The following is a 17,118-nucleotide window of genomic DNA, read 5'->3' as shown; positions in this document are numbered from 1 at the left end:
CAGCATGTTAGGGGTTTTATTAATTGAGCAGGATCTAGGGGTTTTTGTAGATAAGTGGTCAAACTCCAGGCAGTGTCATTCTGTGGCTACTAAAGCAAAAAGTACTGCCTTGCATAAAAAGTGACCAAAACCCAATGCTAAAAAACCCTTAGCCCCTCTTACTGATTACCGAAGCGCTGAAGATAGCCCCCCCCCCATGAGCAACATGGGGTAATTACAGATGGCAACACCTGTGCAGGGGGAGAGACTATGGAGGGTCGGGGTTTTGTTTGCAATGGGGTTTAATTTTCCTTAAAGGAAAAGTAACACCAAAAAATGTAAGTGTTTTAAAGTAATGAAAATATCATGTAGTGTTGCCCTGCACTGGTAAAACTGATGTGTTTGCTTCAGAAACACTACATAAACAAGCTGCTGTGGAGCAATGGCGGAAATTGAAAAACGGCTATATGGCACAGGTTAACTAATGGATAACAGATACCATTAGACAGACAGAGCTTATTTGCTATCTGCTGTGTAACCTGAGCCTTTTCTCCTTTGAATGGCTGCCCCCATTGCTATACAGCAGCTCATTTATATAAACAATAGTAGTGTTCCTGAAGCAAACAGCAGTTTTACCAGTGCAGGGCAACACTGCATTATATTTTCATTACTTTAAAAAACACTTATTTTTTGATGTTACTTTTCCTTTAACTCAAGGGCTAAAATTAATATTGCCTCTTTATAAGTCCCCCGATAAGGCCTCACCTGGAGTATGCAGTCCAGTTTTGACCTTCAGTCCTAAGTGTATTAATGAGTTGGAGTGCAGTTGTGTGCAAAGCAACAAACTGCTTTTAAAAGGGATTGCAGATTTAAAATGATAAGGGTAGAAAATGCTTGCAAAGGGACATTATTACACTTTATAAGTACAATAGAGGGCATTATAACCATTAGCAGGTGGTGTTTTTTCTATAAAACAGGCCATCCATTTACATTAGAGGAAAATAACAGTCATTTGAAGGACTGTAAATAGTTCTTCAGTGAGGTTGTGGAATGCAATGGCAGAAGTGGTAATTCTGTTAATTCCTTTAAGAGGGTATTGGATGATTTCTTTAACATACATAACACATTGGGATACCAAAACCTACAATTCATATAGCTACAACTAAATAGTTTGTGAATTCATGGAGTAGTCCGTGTGAATTCATGGAGTAGTCCGTGAGCATGTATGTATTCCTGCACACTGGGTTTCATTTGGAGGGGACTTTGCCCTTACAACCTAGCCTCACCTGTACACTTAACAGCAAATTGTGGCCTTTGTACAGTCCAAGGCTATATGGCAGGATTCCAAGGCTATATGGCAGGATTCCAAGGCTATATGGCAGGATTCCGAAAGTTATAGGTTCTAAATGCATGTCATTTAAGAAAATTAGTATGCATCACTCAAGTCATGAGAATGTCTCATTGGCAGAGAAAAGTTGCAACTATCTGGAAGCAGCTACCTTAAAAGGCCCTTAATACAAAAGAAAGCTAGACATCAAGCGAAATAGCAAAGTTAAGTATGCATGCCATGAGCTTAGCCAGTTTTTAGATAAGGTACAGCACAGATTTCTAATTAAATGTTCTACCACACCACTCAAAATACTACTTTAAATATGCCATCTCTATTGTAAAGCTACCTCCTATTTATGGTTGTGTTCTATACTCACAAGAATTGAACCCCTTTGCCATTAGTTTAAAAAACATTTTAGAAATCAAGTTATGACCAGGTACACACTCTGCTTAAGGCAGTCAAACATTGCATTTTCTCCACTTGCAGATGACCCCAATGAAGACATGGCATTACACTGTATAGACCAAGCAATTTTTCAGCTGAATTTCATCCCATCTCTGCCATTAGACAGATGCCAGTCATTGGGCATAGATGGCAGTTCGGTTTAACCCCTCAGACTAATAACACAAAAAAGCCACATAATATGAATGTCTTTATTTAAAAATAAAACAAAAAAAATCCAGATTGCAGTCCAAGTTCTGCGTTGCTCCTGGAGAGGGGGAAAAAAAAATTAACCATTTATTTAATTTATTTTTTTCAAACATTCTTGCTTTTATAGACGTACCCTTTAGTGTCTCCCACCACTACTATGAAGGCATTGCAACCACCTAGAGCAGTGATCGCCAACCAGTCACTCGTGAGCAACATGTTGCTCTCCAATTCCCTGGGATGTTGCTCCCAGTAGCCTTAAAGCATGTGCTTTAATTTGAATACCAGGCTTAGAGGCAAGTTTTGGTAAAAACAGATGTACTGCCAGAGAGGTTGACAATCCACATAGGGGCTAGCAAGTGGCCAATGACAGTGCTTATTTGTCAGTTAAAGAACATTTTTCATGCATGTGTTGCTCCCAAAATTTTTACTTCTGAATGTTACTCACTGGTTCAAAAGGTTGGGGATCCCTGCCCTAGAACAACTAGAGCGAACTTATACACTTTGAGGAACTATGGTATCTGTTTTTGATAAACATGCCTACCTTATATAACAGACATTGTTCAGACTTGTTTTGGACACCTCATTCAGTGTGATATATGCAATTTAAACCTGCAAGAGAATGTGGGATTAAGATGTGAAAAACGCATACTATAAAACGTGTACACTACATTGTAGACAAACATTTACAAAAGCCTTGCAGCGTTTCATGCTTAAATTTAAGACTCATTAAATTTCTATTTAAGATACATGTAACTAATTATAAAGCCAGGTTGAATACATTAGTGTACATTATTATTACGACTAACCCTTTTTTGGGATAATTTTAATAGAACCATTTTAGGCAATGCTATGTAAATGTAAAACCTATTTAAACCTTATGTGCCAAACTACTGGCTTGCACAATCTTCAGCCATGATCTAAAAAAAAAAAAAAAAAAAAAACATACCTTGTACAGAACTTGTAGCAAGTTTTAACCAATGCCCACTTTCATGACCTAAAAAAAGAGAGGATAGTTATTTTCAATCAAAAATAGAGAAACAAACACGCAAACAACTATGGAGTCCAAGAGCCTATACACATGCTAAAGTGCAGATTTCATCAATCACTATAGTCCAGGAACTGAAGAATGGAAGAAAGAACTGCTTGTGCAGTGTTTATTTATTTATTTATTTATTTTTAAGCTTCAAGTCCATAGAAGGCCCACAAGATCATACAGTAAGTAGTCCAGAATGATTTAGTTCAGGAAATTGGCTCCCACTGGTCACAAAAATCTGTCACTAAGGGTAAACCTATTAGGCGTTTTATGGTACCTTAAATCTGGATTGTAGGTATTAAGTAGAATCAGGAGCTTGTGCTGGGAAGAGGAGGGGCGGTTAAAATGACTAAAATGCAGGAGTGCACACAATATTCCACTAAGAAGCAGTAACCGACTGTCAAGCTTCAGATTAGTATATATTAAAGTGTCAAGTCCATCAAGGCCTTAAGGCATTTTATGCAGTGTAAATAGCTTCATAGTTAACAAAAACACTTAAGGCACATCTGCATTTCCCATCAGTATACTACCAGCTCCAGCACCATGAAGCAAATCTAGAGCGACAGAAGACTTATGTCAGCCCAGAAGCCTTAGAAGTCTAAGTAAAAAAAAAGTTACCAATCCTTACCACATGTTCAGATAACCATTTGCCCAGTGAAATATCCTGTTAAATACATAGTACTACTAATCACAGGTATATACCCAATAAAGCTGTTAAAAATACAGTCCCTCTTATCTGCAGCCAAACAGAACATCAGTCTTTGGCACATTAGCCTAAACACTGAGCTGCAGACATCTAAAAAGAAAGTTAAAGCTACAGGTAATTTTTAAAGGGACTACACCTTTAACAAGTTCTGACACCACACTTCTGAAGTTTTAATTTTGTAAATAAAAAGATGAAAGAGCACAATGCAGCATTTGATTACAGCCTGCCTAGATTTACAGAACAATTTTAACCATGTCCGAATTATAGCTCTCAGATTCTTGCACTCAATACTATTCAAGGTTTGCCTTCTGCACATTAGTCTTTACAGAGAATGCTATGAGAGAACCATGCCAAGTACAGACTCGCTTATTGCACAGTTGCTTCATTTGAACCATTGCAAAGTCACACAAGTTGTATTTATGTCCTCAAATAAACAGTACATTCTTCTGGGTGTTTTGCACAGGCTAGTGCACTCACACCCAAATTATACTCTGCCTGAAAACTTGCCAGACAATTGGCAAGTTTTCGTTAACAGCTCAAGAGATGAGCAGTTAAAAGCCCCGCTCAAACATACATAAGTTACTGCCTATACATTCTGGCATTTAAAAAGTTACAGGTTCAGTGAATTTTTAATTACTTATGCCTTACAAGTGGATAGTACCACTATAGAGGGAAAGTTTTAGTATTTAATAGTCAAGCTTGGATCAGTCTAAGTTATATAGATATAAAAGTATTCACGATATCAGCATTGCCAGTTCTAATGTGAAAGGCAGGGAGTGCCAACACCATTTAATAAAGCTATTGTACCTCACCTTATGATTTGGACAAATTGGTTCAGGACATTACCAGACTGCCCCCACCCCCCCCCCCCCAACACAGATGCCAGTATGACAAGATTTAAATATATAGCTATGTACACAGTCTATGCTGATTTGGTAGCAATACTGCAATGTTCTTATGCCATATGCCTTCAAAAGCAGCATAGATTAGCAGATTTTATGGTTCCTCAACATTTGCAGGACACTTATTGGCAAGCTTAAAATATCTAAATATGTAGACAGCCATCCATTAAATTACATACAATAGTGTTGCATTTAATTACTACGTAAAATGCTTGTATTTAACTGGACTTCTTCATAGAAGTCTAATAGTATGCCTTCCTATTAGAAAGCACATTAAAACATGTAATACAAGCTGTAAGTCTTCCTATAGGAAGACAACGGAAAAGTAAACAAAATTAATGAGTATAAAAGTCTTAACAAAGACACATTGGCACCCATCCCCAGGCAATGTTTTCTATTAAGTAAAATGATACTGAGCCAACATCACAGTTTCACGGAAGCGCATTCTCGATGGCAACAGATGCAACTTTTTTTAAAGGATATTACAAGACCCCCAAAACGAATTACAAGAACATGGTTTGAGCATTTATTTCAATGACAGTGAAGGTAATTTCTTGCAGTGTAATCAGACGACGCTCCCACAAGTTTTTATTTTGATTCTGGCAACATTAAGTTACGCAGAAAAGAAACACGAAGTGCTGCATTGTGATCTTAACAACAGAAGTGTTATGTCAGAATATCACATTACACAGTAAGTCACCAAGTTAGAGGATTACAGGTTTACCTACCTGGAGGCTGTCAGCAATGAGAATCTTGAAGCAAGCAGGGTTACTACATCCGGGATCCTACAGTCCAATGGTAGCACTATGTTCCTCAAAGTTATGCACTGCAGAAATGCTTGCTACAGATGGTCACTAAGACTGTAAAGGGCAATTGAAGTGGCTAAAAACTCCAGTAAAAATCATATACCATGAAGATTTTCCCCAAGTCTCTGGCTGCCAACAAAAAACTTGTACAGATGAGGACTGAAACAAGGGCTACTAGTTTAGGTTAATCTTTGATATCAAACCACTGTTCTGCACAATGAATTTGTGCAGGTGACAAACTAAAAGCTAGCCCTCGGGACAAATTACTACTGGTCAGATGTTTTTAACACTAATACAAAACTATGTATTTAAAGTAATACAAAACTATGTATTTAAAAGGTTTTCTAGAACCTTGCCAAAGATCACTGTTTTTAAAATTACTTTTCCAGTTAACATCAACTTTAGCTTTAACGCAAAATGAAACTGCAATAAAATTGGGTTCGTTCTACCCATTATCTGACAGTGGCATGGGAGACCCTTTATCTTACCTATCTAGTGCCAACATTTTGCAGCAATTTAAATTTGATATAGGCAACATGCTTCTGAAATATGAATGCAGAAATATATTAAGCAGCTATTTACTCCAAAATAAGGTTCATATTTTGAACTTGGGCAGGATAAGGAACATGATATAGTTAAGACTGATTAAGACCTTTTGCATTATGTTGAGTTATGAAACTAAAGGAATGAACTGCACAGGAATCCATATAAAGGAATGAACTGCACAGGAATCCATAAAGGAATTAACTGCACAGGAATCCATATAGACAAGTCCGATTGACCAAATTAAATAAACTGCCCAATGTATTTGGTTAGCAATCACTTTTCTTAGCATACTTTGCTTTAATGTCTAGAAGTAATGCCAAGCTGTTTTTCTACTTAAGAACATAGTATACAAGGACATAACTATGCTAAGATAATGATATTGCATAAACTAAGCGACTACTTAGCTATACCATCATTACCACACCATTCAAATTATCTTAATTTAAGCCCAGGTTTTACTCATTTCAAAGTAAGAAAGGAGTTTTACTCATTTCAAAGTAAGAAAGGAGACTCCTATCAGAGCTTGTATAGTAAACATACAATCTCTAAGGTTGAAGTCTTTAAACACACAAGACTTCCTTTACAACCATATGTGGAGTGCTGATACAGAAACTGGCCCTTCCAATATTACTGAAGTGCCAAGTGTGCAAGGTAAGCACATAATGATCCACTGGATCAGAATAAAGGATTGTGAAAAGTACCAAGCACATGTGCTTAATGATATTTGAAGAGTGCTAGTATGCCTTTGAAAATAAGAATCATTGCATTTTGTACATGCAACAAAGCCTGGATTAAGCCTCTATAAAACAGTTTAATAATGCAACCACCCCAAAAATGTACCCATCCCAAAACAAGGAGTTTTCCATATTGACATTTTATTCAGAAGTTAATACAGCCTGTTACAAAGACAGTTTTATGAAGCTTCTTTCAGGCCACAAAATGCTCAGATACACAGGGAGAATAAAGGATATTTCCAGCCCTGCCCTTCAAACCCACTGGCATTTGCAGATAAGTTCCATTATACAGAAAATCACAGCTTTGTAAAACTCCATTCTTTACAGAACCAGCAGTATGGCAGACTTGCTTTGGCTGCACATATGCCATTTAAGCCTGCCACCGCATTAAACCTCTGAAGCAAGCCTTGGTAGTGGTCTTTTAAAACATTTCATGATCAGCCCAATATTTATTTCTGAGCAAGTTCTTAGTTTCTGGAGCAAACTACAGCTGTGATTGATTACAGGCACAGTTAAATAAAAAAAGGGGTATGGGGCAAAAAAAATCAATACACTGCCATAAAATAAGGGAAGGGGAAAGCTTTGTGAAACATTACCAGAACAGTATTGGACAATTAACGTGCTTCACAAATACTGGGTCAAGCATCTGAGCATCCATAAAAAATGCTTCTTACTAAAATGCAAGAGTTAAAAACTTAACAAAATAAACAATGGGAATAGATTTAAAGTGAAAGAAACCTAGAACCTGGGCTTTTTGTTTGGCCCTTCATATTCTTCCCTCCCCCTCCCATAGCTTCCAGCCCCTGCTGCTGCAGGTGGTACAGTCCCAATCCCTCTAGAATTTTGGGCATTAGGAGTTCCTGCATTGCCCTGGACAAAGCGCTCATTGCGCTTTAGAAATACAGTTCATTACAGAAGATGTTGTCCGTGTGTGTATAAAATGTATTTTATAGAAGGGTCCCGCAGTCAAGGTTCGTCGTTACAATCACCATTGAGTCGATCCACAGGTACCAGGAACATAGAAAGGAAAAAAGGGTAATTTGCAAATTAGTCAAGTGTCACACATGCGATGAAATGCTCCCACACTTCACAAGGACATCTGTTTCAAAAACAGACTATACTGTGCTACAAGGTAGCACAAATTGAAAAAGAAACCTACTTGGTATTACTGCACTTTGTAATGTAGCAATTGTGAAGTCAGTGAAAGTCAAAAGTAATTTTTACCTACACCACCTGAGGGTGTAAAAATAAAAAAATAAATAAAAAGTCCAAGCCTATCAGTAATAAAACTGAGCCAGACTACATTATCACATTATGGCCCTATACAATTGCTATTCAAATTCTTAAGAGGAGATACAACATGGCCCTGTGATTGAATGTGCACTGCAGATCTAGAATGATACACATGACCCTATAAATTAACTTGTACAATACAATCTGGAAACTTCACATGGCCCTATAGATCTGATAAACAAGTAACTTAAAAATAGCTATGGTAAGTTACTTTGAGTTAAAAGGAATCTATCACATAAGCACTTAAAAAAGCCTAACCTATGATTTTATGGACCCCACACTTGTCTGAAAGCAAAAGGACTGGTCTGCAGCAAACTAGCATTAAATAAACGAAAAATCTGAGGATTTTAAAACAAAATAAGTGCAATTTGCATATTAACATGATGGCTCCGTCACTGCATTGCACATCATTAAGAACTTGCATCAACTTATATCTGTGACACTTTACAGCCTCATTTAACTTTATTTCAAAAATGTCGAAGAATACTGAAAAAGGGTTCAAGTCACAAAGCTAACTCATGTCATTCTTCTCTAACCTGCTCAAAATGCTTCTGGCCATCTTCTGCAATATTATCTTGCAAATATATGCAATTTGGCTTGCCAGGTGAATATGCTAAGTCTACAAGAATCATAGTGACAACATTTAGGGCCTATTGCTGTGAACCTGCCCAGTTCCCTTAAGAGACTGAATGCTTAGGTGAGAGATTCCTTTTAAACAGTATATTATACTAATTAGTATGATTGAACGCAAGGAGATCACTAAATAGGTCATCACAACTGTAAATGGATGGTAAACTTAGTTCATCACAACTGTAAATGGATGGTAAACTTACAGTGAAGATCAGAGGGTACAAATGAAATAGCACTCACTGTGAATGATTGAACTTGTTACAAAACCCAGTTATTGATCTAGATTTAACATCTACTGTTCTAAGGAAATACTACAGCTTATTCATTGTTGCAATAGTTAAGATTGAGACATCTAGGCAGTATTACTACCCAAAGTATTGACCCCTGTGTGGGAGCTATAAACAGTCCCAGCTAAAGCATCTTTCCATTAAAATGCATTTGCTTAAATAATTATACCATGCTATGGCCTTAATGTTACAAGGGAAAATTACATTTGAGACCAATAAGAAATGTACTTCAGAAAAACATGGCCTTGCAAAAGTTATTGCATTAGCCAAGTGGAAATTATCCCTTCCCTGATAATCCGAGTAAATGATTCATATCAAAAGTGTTTCAAAGTGATGTAGCTGGCTGCAAGAAAAAGCAAATTGTATTTCATAGAAAACAGCTCTAGTATAGAACTGCAGTGTCTAAAGGCAAACACCCAGGACATCACACCACCTCTGCTCATAGCACGATAAAGCCAATTACTGCGATAAAGCCAATTACTGCAATTACTGCAAACTCTACTTACTACTAAAGGTCTAACATTCAGTGAGCAATACTGCTAGTTTAGCATCTCACCAAGATTAAGACTACCAATGACTAAATCATTGCTTTCAGTTGAATTTAAATGCCTAGAATTGCATCACATTTTTCTATTGTTGAACAAGGCAATTTACAATTCATAAACTTGGGGGGGAAAAAAAACAAAGTTGTTAGATACCACTGCATTATACCATTTGTGAAGATTAAAAGTAAAAAAACTTAAAAAAATTTACATTAATGAAAATGTTACTCAGTGCCCTTTATGGGGGCAACAGTTAATCTGGGTAGCCCTTTCCCAACAATGCAAGACAACCCAAAGCTTCCCCAAAATGTAGCATTATATCCATTGACAGTGCTTAGTGTAGCAGTGTATTTATTTCACAAGCCCGAATGTTTTTTTCTAGACATCACAATAAAGTAGTGACTTAAAAACTAAAGCCTACTATACAAACTGCATGTCTTGCAGTTCTGCTTCTGCTACATAGACTTGGCCATTTGCGCCAGTTAAACAAAGCAATCATGGTGATAAGTGTTTACTGCTCATCTGTGCATTCAGAGATTGTGAATTCCGCTGGATTGCAAATAAGTGGAGCAGAAATGAAAAGGTAGTACTTGTATGTAAATATTTTAACCTCTTAATAGCCATCATAAGCCTTTTGAAAACACCAGAACAAACCCGATGACCTACTGTAGCATTTGCATACCCCCATAGATGCATTGTAAACTCAAAGTTAACTCCCAACTGCCTAAGCCTACCTAGAGTAGGCAATATCTGATACAGTCGACTGGTTTATATCAGATATTTTAGCTACAATCTTTTGCAATAACTTACACGGGCAATGTAAAAATTATCCTTAAGTAGGTCTAGATTTACAAAGCAAGACATGCCATAAAGTTCTTTCGGTCCTTCTACAATTCGATGCAAAAAAATAAATGAAAAAACACCACCGCAATGCTGTAATAAATCTAACACTACTTAAAGCCTATTAACCGTGCTTAAAATCAAATACAACACCTTGATGCAGACGAAAGAACTGGGTAGCTAATACATGGGAGTAGTTTTTTTTGCCAGCACTTGGGCAGCTAGGCCATTAAACCCTGACAGTAAGGTTTACCTTTAACCCCGAATTGTATTACCAACCGTAAAACGTCAAAAAGTCTATACTATAAACTATTAAGCGTTCTGTTCCAAGAAACGTTCAAGAAAAACAGTCCATTGTTTTGGCAATGCTCTGTTGAAACAATGTTCTAACCATATACTAAAAATAATAATGAAACCACAAAGGATGAAAAATTAAAACCATTTGGAGAATACTTTGTTTAATGCCCATACAGTTAGTTTAAACCAATATACTCCAGAATTTTGAAGAGATACTGAATGTTATACAGTAGCAACACAAAAGATACTAGTCAAAAAAATAAGTCCTTTGCCCAGGCCTGATTTATCTGGGCCGTGTCACTGTTGCACATTATCTTTCAGTGCATAAACGGATACATTACCATGTCTCCACCCATCATTGATGAGCCGATGGTAGCTTGTGCTACACCAGGGCTGCTTTCATAGCCCATAGCAGCTCCTCCAAGCTGTTGATACTTTTGGCTTGCATAGGGATCTAAAAGCAAAAAACATGATTAGACAGGAAAAAAAAGACTGCTATGCAGATGCAAAAGTAAAGTTGCCAACCCATTTACCAACAATCAAACAGAGATTCTCGCCCCCCACCCTCCCAAGAATCAAAAAATTCACGGTCTACCCATTACTTAAAATGCCATTTATGGGGTAAAAACCTCTAATGCAAAACTTGTCATAGCCCTATAGAATGTATTTTTATTATTTAGCGCATTGTTGAGCACTTTTTATTAATAAATTAATTCCATGACATTCATGGTTTTAGAGAAAGAGTTTAGTCATATTTTGAAAACCTCAAACACTAATGAGAATGTATATAAATTTGCCGGTGTTTAATAAATGATTACAATCTTCTAACAGCACTAAAAACAGGCACTTTACCTGCCATGGCCATTTGACTTGCTCCCATGCGCATATCTCGTTCCCGCTAAAACAAATTAAAAGGTGAAAAAAAAAAAGTAAGGATATGTCCAAGGCAATAAAGCAGCAGTTATATGCAGTTATATGAAAGTTCTTCACAAAGACCACTGGGCTAACTTAGTGTTCGCACAATCTTACTGAAACCAAAAATAATTTAAAGTTACTTTACAATAGAGTAAAAAGTTACAAAAGTACAGGTATGGATCAGTTATCCAGAAAGATCCAAATTACAGAAAGGTTGTCTCCCATAGACTTCATTAAATAATCCAATTTTTTTTTTTAAATTATTCTCTTTTCTCTGATAAAACAGTACTTTGTACTTGATTCTAAACCAATATATAATTAATCCTTATTGGAAGCAGAACAAGCCTATTGGGTTTATTTAAAGGGATACGGTCATGGGGAAAAAAAAATTCAAAATGAATCAGTTAATAGTGCTGCTCCAGCAGAACTCTGCACTGAAATCCATTTCTCAAAAGAGCAAACAGATTTTTTTATATTCAATTTTGAAATCTGACATGGGGCTAGACATTTTGTCAATTTCCCAGCTGCCCCTGGTCATGTGACTTGTGCTCTGATAAATTTCAATCACTCTTTACTGCAAGTTGGATTGATATCACCCCCCCCTCCCTACCCCCCAGCAGCAAAACAAAAGAGCAATGGGAAGGTAACCAGATAGCAGCTGCCTGGTAGATCTAAGAACACTCAATAGTAAAAACCCCTGTCCCACATTCAGTTACATTAAGGAAAAACAGCAGCCTGCCAGAAAGCATTTCTCCTAAAGTGCAGGCACAAGTCACATGACTGGGGGCAGCTGGGAAATTGACAAAATGTCTAGCCCCATGTCAGATTTCAAAATTGAATATATATTAAAAAAAAAAAAAAATCAGTTCTCTTGAGAAATGGATTTCAGTGCAGAATTCTGCTAGAGTAGCACTATTAACTGATGCGCATGTTTTCCGATGACAGGATCCCTTCGTTTACATAAAGAGACCAGGACCCGAGCATTCTGGATAACCAGTCCCATACCTGTATTATGAAATCATGAATTATAGCCAACAGAAAGAATGTGACATACTGGGTCCATGTAACTCATACGATAGCCCTCTTCTCTCTGGCGCCTCATCTGTTCCTCCATTTCTCGCTGACGAAGCAACACTTCTTCCTCTCTCCTGCGACGCTCCTCCTCTTGCCTATATTTAGAATGTAAACAATTTGAAATGCTACAGTATTTTGAGAGCCTCTACTAAAGTCAATACATATCTTGGGACTTGTATTAAGAATGTTGGGGAGGAAATGAAGTTCAGTGACCTTACATAAATAGTTTTGCATGTTTGAGATATAAACCAAACAATATTTCCATGTATACATATTGCTTTTATTAAGACTGAAGTAGCCACTTGCTAGTCTATGTTCAGACAATGCAAAACACTGCTTTGGCCCCAGTATAAACAAACAGCTGGCTTGTGATTAACCAGATATATATGTAGGCAATGCTACAACATTGAGTGGTAAATAATGACAATTGGACTTTATAAATCCTGACTGATATTGGTATCTCTTTACTAACCTGAGTTGCATTTCTTTGCGCTTCTGCATTTCTTGATTGTGAATCTCTTCCATGCGTCTGAGTTCTTCTTGGCGCCTCATTAAATCTAAGATAATAAAGTTAAGTTGATTCAAAGCATAAACCAAGCAGTCTCATTGGAAAATTACACTACAGATGCGTATACCACATCCAACAAAAACATACAGGGAAAGTTTAAAGCAAGGCAGCCACTTACCTTGACGCAAGAGATTAGCTTGATGTTCATGATATGCATCTTCCATCTCACTTTCAAGCTTTTCTTTTGCCTCCTTCATGTTTTTCTCCACCTGTGCCCGTTGCTGTTTCTCCATCTCATCCAAAGATTTCCACCTCTGAGAATATTCAAACTCAAAAGTCCCATGTTGGGCAAACCTTGGTGGAACCTCTCTCTCCCTTTAACCAAAGTGAAAGGATTGTTAGTTCCTAAAGTGTCACAAAAGCACAAAGCTAGACTTCTGAAAAGGTCTACTCAGATCAACGGATATAAGACCACTCACTTTTGGTAAAGGTGATTCTTCTGCGCAAGCTTTTCAGGCAACCCATCTTCATCATCAAATTGTTCAAGGGGCTCGACCATAACTGGCATTGGTGTACTGCAAAATCAGATGTTTATGTAAACCACTATTTAATCAAGATTAAACTTTGGGCATTTCCCTTAATTACATCCACAGACTGGTAAAACCAGAAACATGCAACATTTAAACAATAAACTAACTAAATTCAAAGACCAATACATTTGCTCTAACTGCAAGTACACAATTTTTGTAAAGAAAAACCCCAGCTACTCAAAGGAATACACAAAAATCAAGCCTTTAAGGTGGAAGTTCTAGGTTTAAGGCAACATCTGGCTCATGTTTTATCTGAAAAGCTATCTTAAAGCGATACCGACACTCCTATAAAATTCATAAGAATGTGTCAGTATCAAGTATGTGCTGCAGCCGCAATAGCTCCCCTCAAAGCTGAAGTCCTGTTTTAATTCGTAATAAGACTATGGAAGGATCATGCCGCCCCCGGCTTCACTGAAAGAGCACAAAAGATCTTAGGATGGTAGGGTTCATGCAGGTTTGCAGGGCTGGGGCAGCTTTGAGGGAATGATCGTGGGTGCAGCACATACTTGATGCCGACACGGTCCTATGATTTTTTTTTATAGGAATGCGTCTATCATTTTAAGATGGCCATACACTGGCAGATTGAAGCCCTACCATACAGTTGCATTTATCAAGCCTGTCCATTCCAGAAACCAAAAAAGCTGAGCCAAGAGCAGGCCCCGACTTGTTCTGTACCCTTTATAAATGTAGTCTGTCAGCTGTTCCATCTTAATTTAACAAAAAAAGCTACCAGAATGTCTCCTTGCTTTGCCCCTTGCACTTAGGCAGAAACACATTGCTGTGATTAAACTCTCAAAAGACTTACGTGGTCAGAAGAAAAACTCCATCAGTGCATCTTTCAAGTGCCTTCCTGGCTGCTGGTTTTGCTGCAAACTCAACGATTCCTTTTCCAGTTGACCTCCCTCGATCATCCACAATTACTACAGCTCTCTCCACTGGTCCAAACTGGCTAAAGGCTTCTTCCAGTAGCTCGTTAGAAACAAACTGAGATAGATTGCGTACAGACAAGGCAGCTGAATGTGTTGCAAACCGTACACGTAGTTGTCTTCCTCGCATCGGCAAGTCATCAAGCTCTGCTTTCGCTATTTCTGCGAATGCGCGAGTTTCCTAAAAGGGGGGGGGGGCAGTTATGAGTAAATCTACTATGAGTTAAGCAAGTCAGCTTTCCTGAAAATTAAAAAACAAACCAGTGAAGTCCTTAAATTCACTGGTCAGTGGGTAAACTATTTACTATGAGACATGTTTGAGAAACAGGTCAATAGTCAAAGATGGCCCATGCCCACTGGGCTCTCAAAGATTTCAATATAATCCAGCCATTTAATATGCAATGTACAAATAATCTAAAAAGCCTATGGGTTATACTTCTGCTATTTAACAAACACGACTAATATATAGCTGCTCCAAGACAGCGAAAAAATCAGACTTTACCTTTAAAAGGTTGCAATCACTTTATAAATTAGTGGTGTATATCAGTCAAAATATGCTGGTGCTTTATAATCTATTAAATGTGCAGCATGTAGGTAGCATAACAGATCACTGGAATCTTAAAGATAAATGAAGAATATCAAGAAGCTCTACTCACCAGTTTAATAAAGCCAAAGCCTTTACTTTTGTTAATGAACACCTCTCCTGGTTCCCCGTATTTTTCAAACAGTTTCTTAAACTCATCGTCGTTTATATCAGTCGGGAGATTGCCCACAAATAGCCGGCAGCGCTGAGTGTAGGTCTTCTCTCCAGGCCTTTTCAGAAGTGAAAGTGTGGCCCTTACACCCTAGAATTAAAAATACATAAAAAAAATAAATAAAACTATTAGAGATGTCCGAGGGATAAAAAAAAAAGGTTGATTAATTAAAAGCCACTGTGCACATGTAAAGAAGAACTCAATGAAAGCGTATCTGCGACTATAAACACAGGGAGGGGCCCGACTCTAAAATGGAGTCTCCACACAAAGGCAGAGGAAGTGATGGCGGCCATTTTAGGAGCTGCATCTTAATGCACGTCGCAGCGGCCTCATCATATCGGAGCAAGCTGCAGTGTGCATTATGAATAGCTTTAACTAGAATATCTATAACAGTAGGAAGTAGACAGCACAGGGGTTTCCTGTAACTATACATTAGAAATGCAGCCAATAGAATTGAAGGGCGCAAGGGAGCTTAAGAGCATTACCCGCTCATTTAGTTGGATGTTAAAGACAATAGAGGTCAATGGACGTTCTAAGACGAGTTCTATAATAACGACCGCACTATGAATCAAGGCAATTATGGTAGCGCAATAATGGCAGTTGCTAGGTAAGAAATGAGACTATCGCCACCATAACTATAGGAGCAAAATCTACAGTAACGCGACTAATACCACCCCCCCCCCCCCCCCCAGTCGTACTTACATCGTTCCATTCAGGCCCATCCGAAAGGTTTACTTTGGTCTCACTAGGAGTTTGCTCGGGTTGGGGCGGGGGCTGAGATTGGAAGCGGGACTGGTGCGGCCGCTTCTGTCCGATTTGATTTGGATTCTGCCCGGGCCTAGGCCTCTGCTGTTGGTGATGGACAGGGGGCTGGAAAGGTTTGGTCTGAGGAGACGCATTGTTAGGCGGCGTTGGTTTCTGCGGCTGTTGCTGAGGCGGCTTTTGTTGCTGCGGAGGTGGTGACTGGATCGCTGGTTTGGCAGGGCCGGGCTGGGTCTGTTGCTGCTGTTGGGGAGTGATGACTGGTTTCTGTTGTGGGGATTGGGCGGGCTTGGACTGCGGGGACTGGGCCGGAGGCTGAGAAACCGGAGTCACCTGGGGCTTGGCTGCGGCCTGTGGTTGTTGTGCGGGTTTCTGGGGCTCCGGAGCAGAAACCGGCTGCTTCTGCGGTTGTTGGACGGACGGCTTCTCTTGTGGTTTTTGTTGCTGAGAGGCCTGCTGCTGATTTTGATGGGGACCCCGATTAGAATCCATGAAACCCGACCCCCGGTAATTCGGCATCCCTCCTCCACGTCCACCGTTTCCACGACGATAGATACCCATCCCCATACCACCCATTCCCATACCACCTCCTCCACCACCACGGTTCCGGAATCGATCGCGTGGCATCATTTTCGTTCTACAACAAGGGATTTCAACTCGTCACTTCAAAATGGCGGCGTGCGAGAGAGCTTGCTCCGTTCTTTGTCCTTCTACTATATAGAATATCTTTGACCACGCCCTTCAGATCACCAACCAATGACGAGATGCACTCAAACAGGAGAAGCCTAATAGTTATTGGTCGAAGGGCTAGAACAAGGCGGTTTCACTCACAACTGGCCAGATAATGGTTCCAGGCGAAGATAGACAACTGTGTTAGCCAATCGAATTGTGCTGCAGCAGAGTTGTGATTTGATGTTTGATATCGAGGTTTCCGAGGTTGTGTAATATCGTAAGCCTGTGAGAAATCATGTCTCATATCACAATGGAGAGTATTAGGCTGGTACTTTTGCTT

The 17,118-nt window shown here is 38.7% G+C and overlaps 1 protein-coding gene across 3 annotated transcripts; it reads right to left on the bottom strand.

Moving 5' to 3' along the window:
* Positions 1-1,948: 1,948 nt before the first annotated feature.
* On the bottom strand, positions 1,949-16,797 carry sfpq.S (splicing factor proline and glutamine rich S homeolog). 3 transcript variants are annotated; one of them, XM_041583986.1, is made up of 12 exons: positions 16,047-16,796; positions 15,246-15,434; positions 14,469-14,770; positions 13,553-13,648; positions 13,252-13,448; positions 13,038-13,122; positions 12,546-12,660; positions 11,429-11,474; positions 10,918-11,030; positions 2,907-2,954; positions 2,502-2,569; positions 1,949-2,018 (listed from the first exon to the last, which is right to left on the bottom strand). In XM_041583986.1, the coding sequence occupies exons 1-10, from the start codon at positions 16,734-16,736 to the stop codon at positions 2,931-2,933; spliced, it is 1,857 nt and encodes a 618-aa protein (XP_041439920.1). In that variant the 5' UTR covers positions 16,737-16,796; the 3' UTR covers positions 1,949-2,018; positions 2,502-2,569; positions 2,907-2,930. The 3 variants fall into 3 exon arrangements, with proteins under 3 accessions (XP_041439920.1, XP_041439921.1, XP_018104999.1); XM_041583987.1 differs by lacking the exon at positions 11,429-11,474 and having other exon boundaries at positions 16,047-16,797; XM_018249510.2 differs by lacking the exons at positions 1,949-2,018; positions 2,502-2,569; positions 2,907-2,954 and adding an exon at positions 6,812-7,578.
* Between the last annotated feature and the right edge of the window lie 321 nt (positions 16,798-17,118).

Source organism: Xenopus laevis, chromosome 2S (genome assembly GCF_017654675.1).
Source record: "Xenopus laevis strain J_2021 chromosome 2S, Xenopus_laevis_v10.1, whole genome shotgun sequence".
Lineage (NCBI taxonomy): Eukaryota > Metazoa > Chordata > Amphibia > Anura > Pipidae > Xenopus > Xenopus laevis.
This window is presented reverse-complemented; position numbering and strand designations above follow the sequence as displayed.

Bases quoted from the DNA above. Each gene is read 5' to 3' on its own strand.
- sfpq.S (XM_018249510.2), bottom strand. From the start codon at position 16,736: ATGATGCCACGCGATCGATTCCGGAACCGTGGTGGTGGAGGAGGTGGT. The intron at 15,435-16,046 runs GTAAGTACGACT...TTTTAATTCTAG, and splicing joins ATGGGCCTGAATGGAACGAT to GGTGTAAGGGCCACACTTTC. The intron at 14,771-15,245 runs GTGAGTAGAGCT...CCCCCCTTTTAG, and splicing joins GCTTTGGCTTTATTAAACTG to GAAACTCGCGCATTCGCAGA.